Source organism: Symphalangus syndactylus, chromosome 11 (genome assembly GCF_028878055.3).
Source record: "Symphalangus syndactylus isolate Jambi chromosome 11, NHGRI_mSymSyn1-v2.1_pri, whole genome shotgun sequence".
Lineage (NCBI taxonomy): Eukaryota > Metazoa > Chordata > Mammalia > Primates > Hylobatidae > Symphalangus > Symphalangus syndactylus.
Genome location: NC_072433.2, coordinates 106,328,165 through 106,348,147, shown reverse-complemented (window position 1 = coordinate 106,348,147; position 19,983 = coordinate 106,328,165). Strand labels below are relative to the sequence as shown.

At 34.7% G+C, this 19,983-nt stretch overlaps 1 protein-coding gene across 8 annotated transcripts in view; it reads right to left on the bottom strand.

The window, feature by feature from the left end:
* The window catches only part of DMXL1 (Dmx like 1), a 185,086-nt gene that overhangs the window by 11,006 nt on the left and 154,097 nt on the right, over nt 1-19,983 (bottom strand). For all 8 annotated transcript variants that reach the window (XM_055298757.2, XM_055298758.2, XM_055298759.2 and 5 more), the window contains 5 exons: nt 18,334-18,455; nt 17,846-17,987; nt 14,155-14,215; nt 5,430-5,557; nt 1,135-1,227 (listed from right to left, as the gene is read on the bottom strand). In XM_055298757.2, coding sequence (XP_055154732.1) covers nt 1,135-1,227; nt 5,430-5,557; nt 14,155-14,215; nt 17,846-17,987; nt 18,334-18,455 — 546 coding nt within the window. The remainder of the gene's footprint in view (nt 1-1,134; nt 1,228-5,429; nt 5,558-14,154; nt 14,216-17,845; nt 17,988-18,333; nt 18,456-19,983) is intronic.

The window sequence follows — 19,983 nt, the reverse complement described above, 5'->3', positions numbered from 1 at the left end:
AAAAAAACAGTCCCTTAGAGAACATAAACTTATACAGCTAAATCTTTAGGTTTAATAAAAATACGAGAAACAGTTAATATTCTTTTTTTTTTTTTTTTTTTTTTTTTGAGACGGAGTCTCGCTCTTTCACCCAGGCTGGAGTGCAGTTGTGCGATCTCGGCTCACTGCAGGCTCCGCCTCCCCGGGTTCACGCCATTCTCCTGCCTCAGCCTCCCGCGTAGCTGGGACTACAGGCGCCTGCCACAAAGCCCGGCTAATTTTTTTGTATTTTTTAGTAGAGACGGGGTTTCACCGTGTTAGCCAGGATGGTCTCGATCTCCTGACCTCGTGATCCGCCCGCCTCGGCCTCCCAAAGTGCTGGGATTACAGGCGTGAGCCACCGCACCCGGCCACAGTTAATATTCTTTCAAGGTACCCTAATCAATCCTCCCATGCTTGCTTGCTTTTACTTAGATCAGTACTGTATTCCGGCAATTAACCTTGGGCAAATTACCACAATCTTAGCCTATATTCTTCATTTGATCCTAGCCAAAAAGCCAAGAAGCGATTAATCTATATTCTTAACTTTTTTTCTGATAGGAATTGCTTAGTCCTATAAAGAGCTTCACTGAAGAATATAAAATATAAATTCAGTATTCAGTATTCTATGAAGCCACAGAAAGTTCATAAAAGCCTGCATAATCCCCATATCAATATTCTGTTAAAAAAAAAGAGATGAACAAGAAAACAACAGTATCAGCTATAGGATGTCCTTTTCACTTTGTTTGTTCATAAGAGATAATTGCAGAAAAATAACCAGACGCATTGGTCTGGTAATCATTCTATTTAGGCATAATATAATAACCAGCTTAGTGAGGTTACAAAAGGGCTCTAGTAATCCACAGGATGTATAGGTATCTGGGGTATCATGTTGCTTCTATACATGTCAACTTTCCAAATTATCAGAGACTAAGGAATTTTATGCTTCAGAGTAATTTTCACATAACACAAGGACAGAATCTTACAGTAAAGTGACTGAGAACACAGGACTACATTTTATTTATTAGTTCTGTATTTCTTGTCTCAAATACATATTCTTGGTTTATTTAAAATGAAAATTCAAATTTTATTTAAAGGTAGAAATTCTTGGCTTACCAGGTATGGCTTAGGCATGCTTCCAGTAACTGGACAACATTTCCAATTTGTTTGATACAAACTTAAATATCCATCAGCATCAACTATTCCAAACTTAGAGAAAGAAAATATTTAAAAGTATTTAATATAAATATAAAAGCATATATTTATCCTCACCCTCAGTGTGACATCCATATTTTGACTCGTAAACATTTGATTGAATGTCATTTGATTTTTCACTTCACCTATACCTGGATCTATTTCAGAAAAACATTCAGCTACTACTTTAAAAATCCCAGGGTGAACATAAAGAGAACAAACATCAGACACCCATTTTATTACAGTAGCCTCTAGCATAGTCTATATATTCTCTGTAAGTATTACAAAAACAGGATACTGGATTAACCGATTATGCTATATGACAGAACTTTATCACATATAAGAAAGAAGACTGTTCATTTCCAAAAAGACAAAATAAGGATTTTCAGAAACAAACAATAAGGAAAACACATGAACAAGAGTACAAAGTACAATGATATAAGGATTATCAAAGTAAAATAATTCTGCTATGGGAGCTCAGGGCAAGTCTGACTGGTAAGATGTCAACATAATCCACTAAAGGAGGTATGTGATACAGATCTTGAAGGATGAGTATGACAGCTAAAATTTTTTCCTTTGATTATAAAAATAATGCAGCTTATTATAAAGTATATAAAATAAAACAAATGTCTGCTTTGGACTCCTACCCTCCTCTGCCTCTAGATCTAACATCTATTAACAATTTGATATGTTTCCTTTCAGATTTGTTTCTTGTTTTTTTTTTTTTTTTTTTTTTTGAGACGGAGTCTTGCTCTGTCCCCCAGGCTGGAGTGCAGTGGCGCAATCTCGGCTCACTGCAAGCTCTGCCTCCCGGGTTCACGCCATTCTCCTGCCTCAGCCTCCTGAGTAGCTGGGACTACAGGCGCCCGCCAACACGCCCGGCTAATTTTTTGTATTTTTTTTTTTTTAGTAGAGACGGGGTTTCACCGTGTTAGCCAGGATGGTCTCGATCTCCTGACCTCGTGATCCGCCCGCCTCGGCCTCCCAAAGTGCTGGGATTACAGGCTTGAGCCACCGCGCCCGGCCTCAGATTTGTTTCTATGAAAATCCAAAAATTCACAATATAGCATTTAAAAAATTGGGATCATAATAATATTCCTTTGAGCCACCTCCATTTGAGCCACAACTACATTTTTGATTTATTATAGCTATCTTTCCCAGGTAATTACACATAAATTTAGCTCATTCTTGTGCTGTGTGTAGTATTACACTGTACAGTGGTATTATAATTTAAAACTTTCCCCATATCGTTTTCAATTTTCTGTAATATAAAAAAGGCTGCTTTGAACATTCCTATATATACATATACCTTTGCATAATTATGTAGGATAGACATCTAGAAATGGGAAAGTTTTGTTAAAGAGCATCACTTAAAATTAATAGACTATGCCAAAATTAAATTTTACATGGTAATATAAATTGATAGTTATTTTTCATATACTTTAGTTAACATGGGGTATTTTTAAAATTTAAAACACTTGTTAATTTTATGCAGACAAGAATAAGTCTCAATTTATTTGCATTTCTTCAATTATTAGTGAGGGTAGGAGGCTATTGGCCAGGCATAGTTTCTTGGTAAACTGACTATTAATATCTTTTATCTATTTCTCTACTATTTGTCTTTTAAAAAACTTGACTGATATGAGTATTATGAATATTAACCTATTGTTTTTATATTTGTTAATATCTTCCCAGGTCTATTCCTTTTTCTAGTTTATCTTACGTTTTCTGGAGCAGATCTAGGTATGTTCTTCAGAAAGGGTATACACATGGAATGTGTGGTCTCTGTATACCTAAAAACATGTTTATTTTGCTAGCAAATCTGAATGATAGTTTGGATGCACATTGACTCAGTTCCCATTCCTTGTCCATCAGAATTCTGTGGATATTGTTCTCCTATCTATTTGTAATAGGCCAACGACATTTAGTGGCAGGGTGGGATGTGGGTTGTAAGTAACCTTTTTCATTCTCACTCCTTTTTAGAACCTTATAGGATTCTCTCTTTAACTCTAAAAACCAAAAGTTAACACAAACAGGATGTGTTCAGGTAGGTGTTGTTTCTCAATACTTGGTAGGCCCTTTCTCTTACAATATTCTATTCTTTGCTTTGGGGAAATATCTATTATTCCTTTGAATATTGTTTTTCCTCCATTTTTTTCTTCTAAAATATTTCCTAAATTATCATCATCATGGGATAATTTCTTAATTTGTGCTTCCCAGCAACAAACCTGATTTTCAACTATTTCCATTCTCCTGGTCAGCTTTTCTAATAAGTAGTTCCCCCACTGACCACATTTTTGGGAATTGTATTTTTAATTTCCAATAACTCTGTTTTCCTACTGTCCTTGTTTAATGCTAGAGTGTTCTTGTTTTATAAATGTAATATATTCTTGAATATCTGAGGAATTAGTCCTCATAGGTTATTTATTATTTATTCTGCTTAATACCCCTTTCCAGACACTTAGTTTTTCTGAAATATTCACTGGCTTTTGATAGTGTATTTCTAATCATAATTGAATATCAAATTCATCAGAATTACTGTGATACAGTGTGGGTCATCTCTTCCATTTACCTTAAGAGACTTCCCTACTAGAAGAGATAGCATGCTTAGGGGCTGTGCTATTAGACTTCATCAAGGCTAAGGTGAATGAATAGTAAGTTGACTGCCTGTCAAAGATACTTGGGCAGGCAAAGACAAGCAGTTTTTCGTGCCTTAAAATAGCCTATGCAGAAGGCAGTAGTGAGTGTTAACGCCGAAAAATAAAGTCACATTATAGAAGGTCTTAAACACTTGTTAAAGAAGTTGACATGAGGAGCCTTGAAGGGTTCTTGAAAAAAATAATAATGTGATGTCACCTATATTGTAATCATATAGCTACGTTTTTTGTTATATAATACTGTTGGCAAGATGCATTAGAGAGATAAGGGTTCAGGTATAGAGATTAGTTAGGAGCAATATAAAACTGACATCCAAAGTTGAAATGCATGACCACAAAAAGCACATTGATAGAGAATACAACTCAAATTACAGTACAATTATACAGGCATCTGTACTAAGTTCCCTTAATTACCCACTAAGGGGCTAAGAATGTTGCTAATTAGTATTAAGAAACAAGCTCTCAAAATTTTGTTTCACAACTACATAAAACTATATCGACTTTTGTGAAATGAAAATAGAGCCATGTGACAAACATGGTAGACAAAAGACGTTGCAGCATACAACGATAAAAGGAATGTGTGAGGAGAATTTAACGTGTGAGGGAGGCTAAGGGGAAAGAAAAGGCAAGGTGAACCATTAGAGTCTGTGAGAGTAATTTTTAGTGCAGCATGGCTCTGAAGACAAAAAGAAGATTGATTTACCCTTTAATTATTTTGTAAAGGGCTAATAAGATATTAGGAGCAAAAAGAGGCAGTTTGGGCTGGCTGTGGGTGCACTGCCTCTGAACTAGCCCTGCTTCACAAGGAGCAGTACTGTTCAATAAAAGATTGCTGTCTAACATAAAAGGGGGGGTGCAGTTTGAACAAAGGATTATGAGAAGTGAAGACAGTAAAGGATGCTCCAGAACAGGTCTGGCAAACTTTTTCTTAGGTGGCCATATAATAAATATTTTACTTTGCCAGCTATAAGGTCTTTGTCCTCCTGAACTATGCTGCTGTAGTAGGATGTAGCCAAAGAAAAATAATCAATGGGGGTAACTGTGGTCCAACAAAACTTTATTTATAAAACAGGTGGCTAGGATGTAGTTTGCTGATGTTCTGTTCTGGAGCGTGCCTCTTAAAAAACTTTAATATTTGTACAAATCACAACAATATTGGGTTAAAATGCAGATGGTGATTCAGTACATTTGGAGAAGGAACAATAATATGCATTTATAATAAGCTCTAGATGTTACTTGCTGCTGGATCACACGTTGAGTAGGTTCCAAGGGATAAAGAGAGTAGGAGCATTTAGTAATAAAAAGTGTGTAATATAAGGTGAACTTATAATCATTTGGTCATTAAGAATCACTTAAATGAGTTTTAATGGACACCTATATAACATACTTCTAGGAAGAACAAGTGAAGTTAAGTGTTCTTTGAGAAGAATTTTAAAAAATCTATATAGATCAATACTTTACTACTACCCACTGAGCTGTTCTTTTCAGAAACCCAAACTAGTGATATTTATGAACCTCCAACACAATAAATTTTTTAACATTTACATTTTTATATAATACCTTATTTCCCTGATAGTTAAATCTCATTCTTGTAACTCTTGAATTGCCACCAGATCGAAAACAGGTTATTTCTTGAGAATGGCCCCATTCAAACATTCTGACACTTCCATCTTGAGCTCCTGTCAGATCTGCATTACAAGAGGGCAAAAATTGCATATTTATTTCAAGAATCTTTGAGAAAAGTTATTTCTTAATCCTTTGTGAAAATCTTTATGACAGAAACATCTAAATCAACTTATATAAATTTACCTTTGTATGAAATTTCAGTTGAATACTCTTCATCATAAAAATAGTTATACAATACACTTTCATTTGACTAAGAACACATCCTCAAATACGATAGGAGCATTTAGATTATAGCTCCATAAATTTTATTTCCCTTTAAAGTTATCTCAATGATGTCTTAACAGCCTTTTATTTTTTATAATAAATTATTTATTACTCATTACAACAAATTCTTAGATTAGAATCAATCCTTATCATACTATTGTTTAGATGTATATACATTTTTCTTTGAAAAAAATCAGATTAAAGAAGGTTTTAAATGCCATGCTAAAGAAAAAAATCAGTTCTAAAAGTTATCCTGATTGGCCTAATATCTCAAATATATATTATCTGTTTTTTTTTATTTTGTAGTTAATTTTTTTTTTTTTTTTTAGAGACAGGTTCTTGCAGTGTTGCCTAGTCTGGTCTTTAACTCTTGGCCTCAAGTGATCCTTCCACTTCAGCCTCTAAGAGGCTGGGATTTATAGGCACGTGTCACTGCACCAGACTTGTTGTTTCACTGAGAAATATGAATAAGATAAATGACTATTAATTCTTCACTTTGCCATTTATTATTTGTGTTATAGTAGGAAATTTACTTAATCTCTCTGAGACTATTTCCTTCCTGTAAAAAGGGACTAATGATATATAAGTCACTGGGCAGTTGTGAGTAGAAAATGAGATCACATATATAAGGCACTCAGAAATAGGCTTAACATATAACACTCAACTTATAGAGTATAATTATCAATATTAACGTGGTATGGAGGTAGTAAAAAAATTACATTTATATAAAACATCTAGCACTTGCTAGTCACATATCAGTCAAGTTTCCCTCATTCTTTATCAAATATTTAAAATAAATGAACTTAAATTGGTTTGAAATGTTTTACCATTGGGCAGCGGTAGGAGGGTAGATAGAGTTTTTTGAGACTAGGTATTTGACTGGCTCTACTCCCCTTCCCCCAATGCACTTGCATAGCTTAATCAGAAAAATAAATTGGGGTGGTTGCACTAAAATCGCTCAACTTTTCTATTATTTTTTATGATGTTAAAAAATTAAGAGCTGGGTTTGGTGGCACACGCCTATAGTCCTAGCTACTCAGGAGAATGAGGCAGAAGAATCACTTGAGCCCAGGAGTTCAAAGCTGTAGTGTGCCTTGATTGTGCTGTAAGTAGCCATAAAACTCCTGCCTGGGCCCTGTCTCTTAAAAAAAAAAAAAAAAAGAAAAAAAAAAAAGAAATTAATAGGGAGGCTATTAGGCTAAGACTGCTCCAGGGCCTTGCATGCCTATATGAGCAAATCAAAACTCAATTCAATGTAAACAGTAAAATGAAGCTTAAGCTTAACCAATCAAAAACCACCAATTAACTTCCAATTAGAAACCCCCAACTAACCTCTAACTAAGGACTTTTCACTTAACCAATCAAATACTGTCTTTGTTTTGCTTCCTTGAACACCTTATAAAAGTTTTCCCCTCATGCCACCTCAGTGAAGCCTTGACGGCTTCTGGTCTGGTGTTGCCCATTTCATGAATTTGAGCTGAATGCTCAAATAAACTCATTAAATTCTTAATGTACCTATGTTTTAAGAGTTCTCAGCAGAGGAACATGAAGGAGACCCCCTGATGATGACCTCCAGGAGCAACAAGTAACCAGGCATAGGTACCTCCTGGTAGGCCCCTTGTGCTTACTGTTTCTCACTGTGCATTTGAAGGTTACCACTTGACCTGAAACGTGCAACTTTTATCCTTTAAGCATTTTTCATCCAGATCAGGTCTAGAAGTCAGACTGAACCTGACTGGATTGGGTCCAGTCAGAGGCCTCACGTAGATAAGATTTTGGAAGGACAAGAAATCATGGGTTCACCTGAATTTAAGGAATTCAAAAACTCCTCCAACTGGAACTCCAGCTAATTTTATGTATAAACATTATGGACCCAGAACCTGTGCTTTCCTAGAGAAATTAGTATATTTACCAAAGACAATTTAGAATTATGGTGGCCACAACAGAGAAGTTTTTTTTTTTTTTTTTTGAGACGGAGTCTCGCTCTGTCACCCAGGCTGGAGTGCAGTGGCGCAATCTCGGCTCACTGCAAGCTCCACCTCCCGGGTTCACGCCATTCTCCTGCCTCAGCCTCTCCGAGTAGCTGGGACTACAGGTGACCGCCACCACGCCCGGCTAATTTTTTTTTGTATTTTTAGTAGAGACGGGGTTTCACCGTGGTCTCGATCTCCTGACCTCGTGATCCGCCCACCTCGGCCTCCCAAAGTGCTGGGATTACAAGCGTGAGCCACCGCGCCCGGCCAACAGGGAAGTTTTTAATTTACACAAAATTGTCCATCTACAGGAAGCACTAAATAAAAGGGACTCTCTAATGCTTCACAAACAGTGGGAGACATTTTTTGATTGGTATGCAGAGGCTACTAGAAGACTAAATGAATTGCAAATTGTCTCTCTAAAAGAGTCTTTACAAAAGACAAATGAGAAATCTTAAAAGTCTTCAACAAATACTAGTAAAGTTTTAGCAATCTGGGTGGGTAATCTTGTCCCATTTTCAGAAACACAATTTGGATCCAGATATCCTATTTATTTATTTATGAGACAGAGTCTCCTTCTGTTGCCCAGGCTGGAGTGCAATGGTGCGATCTCGGCTCACTGTAACCTCCGCCTCCTGGGTTCAAGTGATTCTCCTGCCTCAGCCTCCTGAGGAGATGGGACTACAGGTGCGTGCCACCACGCCCAGCTAATTTTTTGTATTTTTAGTAAAGGTGGGGTTTTACCATGTTAGCCAGGTTGGTATCAATCTCCTGACCTTGTGATCTCCCCGCCTTGGCCTCCCAAAGTGCTGGGATTACAGGCGTGAGCCACTGTGCCCGGCCCAGATATCCTTTTTATAAATGACTGAGTTTGATATTTTATATCTGGCAGATCACTAAAATTTAGAAGGAAACTATAGAATCTGCTTCTGCCTGTATGTTTGTGTATGACTTTATATATGTTAAATATATGTAATTTTTTCCATCACCAGATGGTATTGTCAAAATTAATTTTTAATAATTATATATAATGGGCTTAAAATAAGCACTTATATAAATTAAGTATTCCTTAAACTTTTAGAAAGATAGAAACAGACCCAAATGTTTTTCAAGTTCATCTGATGTGGGATAATCTTTGGTAAATGAAAGGTAATTTAAGTTTGTTGGTTTAATTAAAGCAGGCATATCCTTAGAGTTGCCAGCACTAAATATAATGTGATATACAACTTTTATTTTACTTAGGCTTACCAGTCAAATACACTCATGTTATCTTTGTTACAAAATTTGTCAGCAAAAAATAAATAATAACTAACTTGATGGCTGGCCTTGTCTGGTGTTATGTCTACTTCAAAACAGTTTTCCAAATCCCTTTGACAACTTATACCCTTAGTATTTCATCAAGTTAAATTAAATGACGGATATTAATTGAATATCCAGATCACTTCCAAATTACATAAAATACTAAAACATTAATTGCTAAACATAAGCTTATCTACTTTTGGCTTCTTATTGCAGAAGAATAAAGATATTTGGGTCTGTTAGTAAAGGTGTCCTGCGACACTTTGAAAAACTATACTACGAAAAAGAACATGCTTCTGTAAATTATGAAAGATATAGATTTGCTAGTCTATAGAATGCTGGCGTGACTGACAGTGCACAACTGCTTATTACCTAGTTTTCACTAGAAACTAACATCACTAACAGTTAAGAATTCTAATCAATATATGTAATTAAAACTACTGAAAATAGATAAATAATTTTGTATGTCAGGAAAGTAGGATGTTTTTGGAATGTGAAGCTATGAGGTATGAAGGATGTTTTTCTTATGGGAAAAAGAATAATTTTTGTCCTAAAGCAGACTGTTCCATATTGGGAAAGAGGAAGAGTACAAAACAAAATATGCATGGATACAAGAATGCTATACAGGGTTTGTGTAAGAGGAATTTGGAAAAATAATTTTATGTGTGGCCAAGCTGGCTAATATGTGTGTACTTACATATGTTATTAAAAGAATGAGTCTTAATATCAGAAGCACATTGGTGCAAAGTTTTACTGGAGTGTTGGTTTTCTCTTGACAAGAGATTGTGAAAGGTTTTCCTTTACCTTTTAAGCAATCAGACTACAAAATTGAGATTTTGTTTTATCAAGATAATTTCCTGTGCTTCATGTCTTTTTAGGTCTTTGATTACCTAAGACCTAATGTTAATATTAACATTATTATTAAATTAGCTCTATTTCAATATTAAAATATAAGGTTTTTTTCTACAACATTAAAATAGCTAAGGATTTTTCAACAACAACATAACTTTCTGTATTTGCCTTTGAAGTCTTTTAATTATCACTCTGGTTAAATATTTTTCCACAGTAACCTTATTATAATCAAGTGTTTTAAACTGTTTGATATTTTTGACAAATTTCCCAAAAATACATTATAAATGAAGTACTTTTGACCTCACTCTAACTTTGCGAGTTTCCAAAGGGCCCTTGGAATATCTAAAAAAAAATTTGTTCTCGCTCCCTCTAAAAAGAAGAATGTTAAAATAATTAGGCTTTGTTAAAACTAATTAGGCTTAACTGGTATGTTAAATTGCATGGGAAGCATTGTCAAATAAAGGTGATACCTTCTTATATTTGTATGGGTATATACTATTAAATAAGTATTCCAGAAATGGCACGAAGTTTCTAAAAATCTGATGTGTCCTTGTATAATGTTATCAGCCATACTTTCAGTTATTTTGTTAAAATATTGTATGCTACAGAAGCAATCAAATTTACTTGTCAATCGTGCATTATGATAATGAATTGATCTTTAGCCATGGCCATGTTAAGTCTTTTGTCACTGACAGATGGTTATTGTTTCTCCTGATCTTCACTGAAAGTGTTTGCAAGTAACTATAATCCTAAAGTGCTCTGTCTTTAAGGAGATTCATAGAAAAGACTCTGAAAGGTACTGGTTTCTGATAACATTTAGATCCTATCACTGGACAGTGTAAGAACTTCCAGAACTCTAAGGGAAAAAACTTATAAATTCATTAAACTGCTAACCAAGATTAAGCCGAACAAGAATTAAGTATGAGAGGCTGAATAACTTATTGAAGAAAATCTACGGTTTTTTAAGGATTACGGTTTTGAAACATTGCTAGTTCTTTAATATTTTGTTTTCCAGATTTAAGAAAACTTTTTTCTTTTCTCTTAAGCTATTCAATAGTTTATGGAAATTTGGCAAAGTATGCCTTCGTGAACAAAGATAAAACAATTACTTTTTCTCCCTACCTGATCCCTCCAGAATTTGGAAGCTATTAGTGAGTATTCTTATTTTCATGGCAATATAGTTATTTGCATAAGTTCAATAAGAATCTGTTCTTTACAGCTTGCCAGGAGTAAAAGCAAAAAGAACCTGTCCTTCTTACAGCAGGACATAATTGGAAACATCGGTCATATTACCAAGGCTTTGACTCATATATCATATTGGAGACTATGCACAGAATCAGATATGAACCAGACAGTTTTAAGGAACCAAAGGCTGACAGAGCAAATATGACACCTTGAAAAAAAACCAAAAAACAGAAAAACTGGCCTGGTACTGTACATATATAGTCCCTTACATGGTTGCCTTACAGAAGAGTAAAGACTATCATTTCCTGGCAGACAAAGGAACCCCAGGATTTTCTGAGGACCTCAAGAAAAGAGGAATTCACCCAAATCTATAAGACTGCAGGTGAAGTCAGATGGCAAGTCCTTGGCTTGGCTTCTGAGCCTCAAGAGGTTTTTAAAAGTCTTATCTGAGATTCCTTATTAATGCTCCAGCAGAGCAGACTTCACTTTTACTCAGCTAGGCTTATATAGAACCTATCAAGGGTAGGATTTCAACAAATACTTATTAAAAAGGGAAAACACATTAAACATTTTAGAAGGGGAAAAAAATTAAAAAGGGAAACCACATTAAACATTTTAGAAGGGAAAAAAAAATGACCCAGTTTGACATAAAATACATATTTGGTCTTTGTCCCTGGATCCTGGCATACAGCTACTAAAACCCATGGAAGAGCACCTGAATTTATGCTAATGCAGTGACTTAGATGGGGTCCCATCGATAGCCTAAAGCATTGAAACTTTCAGTTCCACTCACCAACCTCCAGAAAATGGTGGGAAAGGGAGCTGGAGATTAAGTTCTATAAAAACTCTTAAACAAGGAGATTTGATGAGCTTCTTGGCTGGTGAACACATCCATGTGCCAGGTTTGTAGTGCACCCTAACTGCAAGGGGACAGAAGCTCCTCTGCTTAGGAGTCTTACAGACCTCATTCTATGTACTTTTCATCTGTTTCTTTTATGATTATCTTTTATAATAAACTGATAAATGTAAGTAAAGCATTTTCCCTGAGTTCTGTGAATCAGTGTAACGAATTAATCAAACCCAAGGAGGGAGCTGTGGGCACCCTGATTTATAGCCAGTATGTCAGATGTGTAGGTGACAACTGATAACCTGTGAGTGGTGTCTGAAGTAAGGAGCAGTTTTGTTGGACTGAGCCCTTAACCTGTAGGATATGATTCTGACTCCAGGTAGACTGTCATAATTAAACCAAATTATAAGGCACCCAGGCAGTACCTGGAGAGGTGGAGAATGGCTTGGGGTGGACAAAAGCCAACACAACTGGTATCAGAAGTGTACATGACAGCGTAGACAAACAGTGTGTTTTCTACTCAGAAAATTATGAAATGTACTAGGCTAACTTCTAAAAAGTTCTTTAAGAATTTTTCAAAAGATCTACTCCAAGGAAAGAAAACAGCTATCTTGAGGTATCTGAACTTCAGACTAATATTTTTAAAAATCCTGTCTCATAACATTTTCACAACACGAAAAGTGTTTGTTACCAAACTAAATTACTACCTGTGGGACTTGTTTGTGACATGAAAAGATATACTGGAAAAAAAATCCAGTAATTAAATTAGCTTTTAATTTTTCAGGTGTCTTATCTGCTAGCTATAGCAGCTCTCTAAACCCAGAAAGTATTTATCTCTCAAGACAGCAGTAACTGACGCTACCTAACACCTCTGACAATAGGTCCATCAATTACCTTTGAAGCTTTGAGCGTGGCCTCTTTAAGTTTATGGGCTTGAGGTATAGGATATTTACACTTGCCAGGACACATGGTATGGGATTGAGAGAAAAATGAGGTCCCTTCAGTATCTCAGAAAACTTCCAAACCAGACTGCATAGAATAGGGTAGTTTTAAGCAATATCAAGTATTTCTTGATGTGGAATAATACTATTTAAATTTTATGTATAAAACACATCTTGACTCCGTACACTATAGGCTTCATGACTGTTTTTTAGTTCTCACTTGACATTAAACTTGTGGGTAAAAAATACACACTTCTAGCGATGAATGAATTTGATGTAGTGAAAACAGACAAATTTTTTATATTATTTTATACCTTTAGCATAAGTAACAGATGTTATTCTCTTCATTTTACATATATGGTTCTCTGGAGCCTTGTTTTGTACAGAGTATACAACTTTGATAATAGGTTATTTGAGCATTTATCATAAATGAAGCAGAAAAGAATATTGATTTTGTTAACTGCATTTTATCAGAATATCTCCCAAGAAAAAAGTTTCTAAAGTTTTTAATAGGCTATTAAACTGGGGGGACATGAATACCCACTAATTAACATGCATTATTCTTGTTATATGTAGTAGGACAACTTGACGAAGGGCCTAACTTAAAAAAATATTAAAAAACTTGGAATACTCACACACCAGTATGAGTATTGATTCCAACCCACCAGATTCAATACCTCCAATAAATTCCCCATTAATTAAGTTCTTGGTTGAAGGAAGAGAAACTTTTAAGGTTCCTAGGAAGATTAACTGATAACAAATATATTCTGCCTTAGAATATAAAAACTTACTAATAATAATTTCCTATGTTTACTATTAATGTGTCTCACAAAAGACCAACTGAAAAAAAGTAATAAAATACAAACTGAGTATAATAAGGTAATAAATAATTGAGGTATGGTTGTGGCTTATGTAGTAAAGGTTGGCAGTGGTTCCATTATTAAAATAATTATTCACTATAATTTAGCACGATCAAAGAAATCCAGAAATGTTCAAAGATAAAATGTGTTAACTTAGAAATACACAAATTTTGTGTATTGGTAGTCGCAAATTTTGATTGGTAGTCAAAATGTCAAAAAATTTACTTCATTAAATCAGCCTTCTCTTTTACGGAAATATCTTTTTGTATTTTTACCCAGTTTTGAAATCAAGATTTACTGGCAAATATTCTCTAGAAAAAAAGTCAAATAAATGCTTTCAATTAAAACAAAAAGGTTCCCATATATTTCTTATAATAAAATTACCAAAAATAGATTTAAGAATAAGAAAGGACAATTGTTAATTATTATTCAACTTACAGTAAGGAAGAGTTGGATGAGAAGTCATTCTTCTAACATTATTAATGGCTTTCTTAATCATCTGGTAAAATAGAAAAATTATTTTATAGCCATAATAAAAAGGATTAAACATTTAAATTGTGACAGGAAATTCAAATAACATTCATTTATTTATTTTTACATGAGTTCATAACTATCATTATGGGTGCTAAAAATACTAAACATGATAACAGAAATTTAATAGTGCAGCTCTTATATTTGCACATATATTTTGGGCATTACTGACTAGGATCTAAAAATAAATTCCTCTGAAGAATTTAGTCTTCCCTCCTTTCTTGTCAATTCTTTTCTGATCCCATTAAATTTATTATTCAGTAATAATCCTGAATAGCCTAAGTTTAAAAGACAGGAGCATGAGAAAATAAAAGAAGAGAAAATTAAATAAATTTAAAAACAGATAGTTTGGAACTATGTATTTACTCATTTTAAAGTAATGCTTTGAATAATTTAAGTAGCCTGTCAAATAGGAGTAAAACAAATACATAAAATTAAAGGAAAAATTTATAGAACATTTCCGATTTATATAGCATCATAACTACAAATATATGTTATCTTAAATTTGTAGCATCATTCTCACGTAGGTTTTGTTATTGTTATTCTTTTGGATTTTAAATGGTTCAATTAGCCTACAGTTGTGGAGAAGGTGGGGAGTTGGTAGGGAGAACAGAGACTAGGCTAGCGAAGAGATGAGGGATAAAAAAAACTGAAACACATATATGGATGCAGTTATACTCCAAAACAGCAGAAGCTGGTCATAATGATTTTTTTTTTTGCTATTAGTTTTTATCATTTGATAAATTGAAAGGATTAAGAAAATATTTTATCAATTCTCTAGAAAAAATAAAAACCTGCTGCATATGACTTCTGTTTAGTAAACTGCATATTTAAATTCCATGTTCTTCTTAATTAAAGAAATGCCTGAAGGTTCCTATTCTTGCTTTTGTCTCCTTTTTGTAATATTCAAAGGAGAACCATGAGTAAAAAAATACACAAACACAGGTTTAAAAAAGTTTCTGAAAGCATATGCAAAATATGTAAAATCATTACTTTAGAAGATCTATGTAAAAAAGAACAACCTTATTCTACTGGTGTCTTTTTGTTGAGGGTAGAGTGAGGCAATCCCAACCCTTATGTTAACAAATCAGTTACTCGAAATAAAAAGATGTCCTTCTAAGATTTAGGTAGGAAGAAAATTCAATCCTTAGTGTTACGCCTATGGTAGATTTCTGTATTACAATGCTTTGGAGTATAAACACATTTTTCTGAACACCTACTATATGTCCAATACCATTCTAGTTAGAAATCATCAATCTGCAAGGCAGGCAGAACCCAAGCTCTCGAAGAGCTTAGATTCCAGGGCATATAAAAAAGACAACTTAAGGCAGGGCACGGTGGCTCATGCCTGTAATCCCAGCATTTTCGGAGGCCAAGGCGGGTGCATCACCTGTGGCCAAGAGTTCAAGACCAGCCTGGCCAACATGGCAAAACCTCATCTCTATTAAAATTACAAAAGTTAGCCGGGCATGGTAGTGCATGCCTGTAATCCCAGCTACTACGGAGGCTGAGGCAGGAGAATTGCTTGAACCTGGTGGGGGTGGAGATTGCAGTGAGCCAATATTGCACCACTGCACTGTGGACTGGGCAACAGAGCAAGACTCTATCTCAAAAAAAAAAAAGACAACTAAATAACGAATAATTTCAATAACTGGTAAGTGCAAGGGATAATAAAGATGATAAAATATAAGGTGACTGGGGGTAGAGTGGTTAGGGGCAAATGCCTTAATTAGGGAAGCCAGGGAAATCTGGGGGGATTTGAGTTGAGATGTGAATGGTAAAACAGAGGGATAGAGCATTTTACGCAGAAGGAAAGGCAAGGGCTCCTGACATAACCATGAGCTTAATACGTTCAAGAGACAGAAAGAAGCCAGTGTAACTAGAGCAAAGAGAATCAGATGTAGAATAAAGGGAGATGAGATGACAGACGGTTAAATTTTGTAGGGCCCTATTAATGACTTGTTATTTAAAAGTTGTACTGGGAAATCTGAAATTTTTTAGAAAGTGAGTGATAATCTGAATGATGTTTTAGAAAAGAGTAACTGGCTGCTGCTGTGTAAAGAATAGAAGGAGGAAGAGACTAACAAGAAACATGTTACAGGAAGAACTATATTGTAATCTCTGAGGCTGGAATTCAAAAAAGTGCCTATTAGTCCTATTCACTTCTTTGGCATATATTCCCTTTGAGTTCTCCTTTAAAAGAATATAATATCAGTAAGTTTTACCAATGAATTGCAACATATCTGTCAGCTGGAAAAATAATTTAACCACTACTGAGCAAGTCATTTCATTTGAATAATTACTAGATTGCTTTTCAAGTTCATTTTAATCCTTAAAACACTGCTACTTGAAATCACTGAACTAAGGAGAACGGAAGGCTTTAAAACAAGCTCTACCATACATTTAACAAAGTGACATAAGTTGATCCACTAGACTTTTCTGGATCTCAAGCTTCATCTGAAGAATGTTTAAGTACGAGCAAATAACAACTACAACAGATACTGCAAATTATAAGGTTATATCAACTATAAAGGAACCACATTAGGTACAAAATATTACAAGGTATTATTAAAGATAACTGAGCTTTTACTTGAACAATTACTCATACTAAGTAACGAAAAATAATTTTTTTTTTGGCCAAGGAAAGTATTCTACAGGACTTAACGAAATTCTGAAAAACCCTACCACCTTTCTTTGCTTCTTCAAATCTGTTCATTAGTTCCTATACCCTAAGTAATAATAAAGGAAACTCTTGGAAGTACAAATATGAATCACATCTCTAGGTAACCAGGGCTAAAACAGATCCTCCATCACTACAGAAAAATTATGTTTCAGTTCATCATTATATTGCTTTTTGCTTAACTTAAAAAATTTAATTGTTTTTCTTAAAAAAAAAGAATATTTGTCCTGAAATTTTAAAAAGTGATACTTAATATGGATATAGTTATTAATTGATATCCATTAAAAGATACCTAGACAAGAAGTTAGCAAACCTTTTTTTTAATAAAGGACTGGATACCAAGTGTTTTGGCTTTATGGGCATTTACTTTCTGTTGCATATACTCAATTGTGCCACTGTAGTGTGAAGGCATCCACAGACAAAATAGAAACAAATGACTATGGCTGTGTTCCTATAAAACTTTATTTATAAAAAGACACTGAAATCAAGTTTCATGTAATTTTCATGTGCCAAAAAATACTGTTTGTTTTTTCAGCCACTGAGAAAACAATGTATACACCATTTCACTAAAATGTATACACCATTCTTAGCATATTAGCTACATAAAAACAGGTCATGGGTAGTATTTGATCTATGGGGAATAGCTTGCTGAAGCCTGATCTGAACCATGTTTCAAATAATTCTTAATTAAAATATAGCTCTTTGGTTTTCAAGCAAAGTATATTTTTAAAACAACTTATTATTACCCTTTCAAATGAAAACATACTATTCTTCATTATCAAAATTTACAATTTCCAACATGTAAGACTTACTAAAACTTTAGGAATTAAGAAAAATGTTTTAAATCATCCTTTATCCATTAACGTAGAGGGAAAAATAAGGTACATATAACTTAAATTTATTTTTAACTTTACATACCACAGATGCTCCTCTGCCAGTCTGTGTACTACCAAGCCATGGCATGTTGATTGGAGTGCCAGGATTGCTATGTGTATATGGAGTTGTACCTTGAACAGCTGTTAAATCATCACGAGCATGTATAACCAAGAAATCTTCTGATCTATAAAGGAATGTCAACCAGAATAAAAACAACTCATCATTTCTTTCCTTTTTACACTTGAAAGGTCTAAAATTTGAATTTATAGTTCCCTTTAAAATTAATTTTCTTCAGCTCTTATTTGTAACTCACACACAATGACCTCATACCTGAAGAATTTCTGCTCCCTTCACTTACTCTTCTCTCAATTCCCTTATTTAAAGCTCTTGCCACCCCTCATTTAGCACATCAGCTTCTACTCTGCTTACAATTTATAAATTGCTTTAAAGAATCTTTTGAAAGTTTTAGTTCAGTAAATATAGTCACTCATATTGCAACATTACTAAATAAAAACAAAGTATGAAGGTACCCTTTGGTTTCCACTTCTATATCATCATCTACCCAAGTGTAGACCTGTGTGGCCAGAATTCCAGAAACATCCAGTTCTTGAACATCATGACTGGAAGCGATTGCTATGCAGTTTCTATTTGCCTGAAAAATAAGTCAAACGGTAATTTTAAAAGAAATAGGCAAAAGAGATAGTATATGAGCTGCTTTTGAAAATGGTAGTTTTAAAATAACCTCTAGCAGTAATAACTAACGTACAGGATATACAGCATTCTTACTTTTAGTGAAATAATAAGCTTCAGTTTGGAGATATGTTTAGGTTCTAGGAAAAGTACATCCAATAGAAAGCCAGTATAAATGGCAATACATGCAGCATTTTATTTCCTCTCCCAGTACTGTCTTTCTAGACTGCTAGAATGCTATGATCGCTCTAAGGTTTGCACAATTCAGAAATGTGGAGGAAGATACTGAAAAAGATAGGAACCTGTAGGGTACAGAAAGGTGAGGGCAATAAGGAACTCCAAACTAAAAACATAATTATTAATTATTTAAATAAAACAACTTTCTCCTAAAGCTTTTCAATCTTAGGCAAAAAAAAAAAAAAAAAAAAAAAAAGAAAAAGTGGGAAAGGGTCACAGAAAAAAGGTGTAGGGGCAGAAATATAGTGGGAGAAGTATGCCAGAAAAAGATCACAAATGAAAAGTTGCTAAGGTTAAATGACATGAAATTTTAAATGCCTACGAATCAAAAATGTACATCTTGGCTGGGGGCGGTGGCTCACGTCTATAACTCTAGCACTTTAGGAGGCTGAAGCAGGCAGATAGCTTGAGCTCAGGAGTTCGAGACTAGCCTGGGCAACAGGCAAAACACTCTCTCTACAAAAAATACAAAAATTAGTTGGGCATGGTGGCATGCACCTGTAGTCCCAGCTACTTGGGAGAATGAGGTGGAAGGATTGCTTGAGCCCAGGAGGTCGAGGCTGCAGTGAGCTGACATTGCTCCACAGCACTGGGCACCAGGCATGAGACCCTGTCTCAATAAATAAATAAATTAATTAAATGTGTATCTTTGAAACAGAAAACAGGAGCAAAGAGAAAATAGGATTATCATTACTGCTATGTTAGATTCTATTAAGAAAAAACTGAGACCTTAGAAATAAATTAAAAAATGATATAGTTAGATTACTGGGTGGTAATTCTCCATGGGTATCCCAAATTCTGCACGTTTTATAAGTGAGTCATGTCTGCCCTTTTTTCTGCAGTATAATTGCCAGGATGTTTGTATAACTATCGTCTCTCCCTCCAGAGCAAAGGGCAAGTATGCTTACTATCTATTATAAAAAATTTGGGTTCCCTAAACTCAGTGACCCTCTCCTGTAATATAACCTACTATGTGTGTAGGTAAGGTAGGTGTCATCTGGCCCTCTTCCCGTCATTCTCTGGAAATTGTGGCTCAGGTAACCAGTGTAAAGTGCTGATTTTCTGGTTATTGCTTTTGCTGTTAGACATAAACTGTCCTTTGTCTCTGATCCAAGAGTCATATGTCTTCTAACAGCATCCACTAAACTGTTTAATGGATCAATTAAATGGACTGTTTAAACAATCCACTGCCTGCCTCAAACAGAACTGTTTCTGTGGCAACTAACAGAAACAAAAAGCTAACTGTTAGTTTT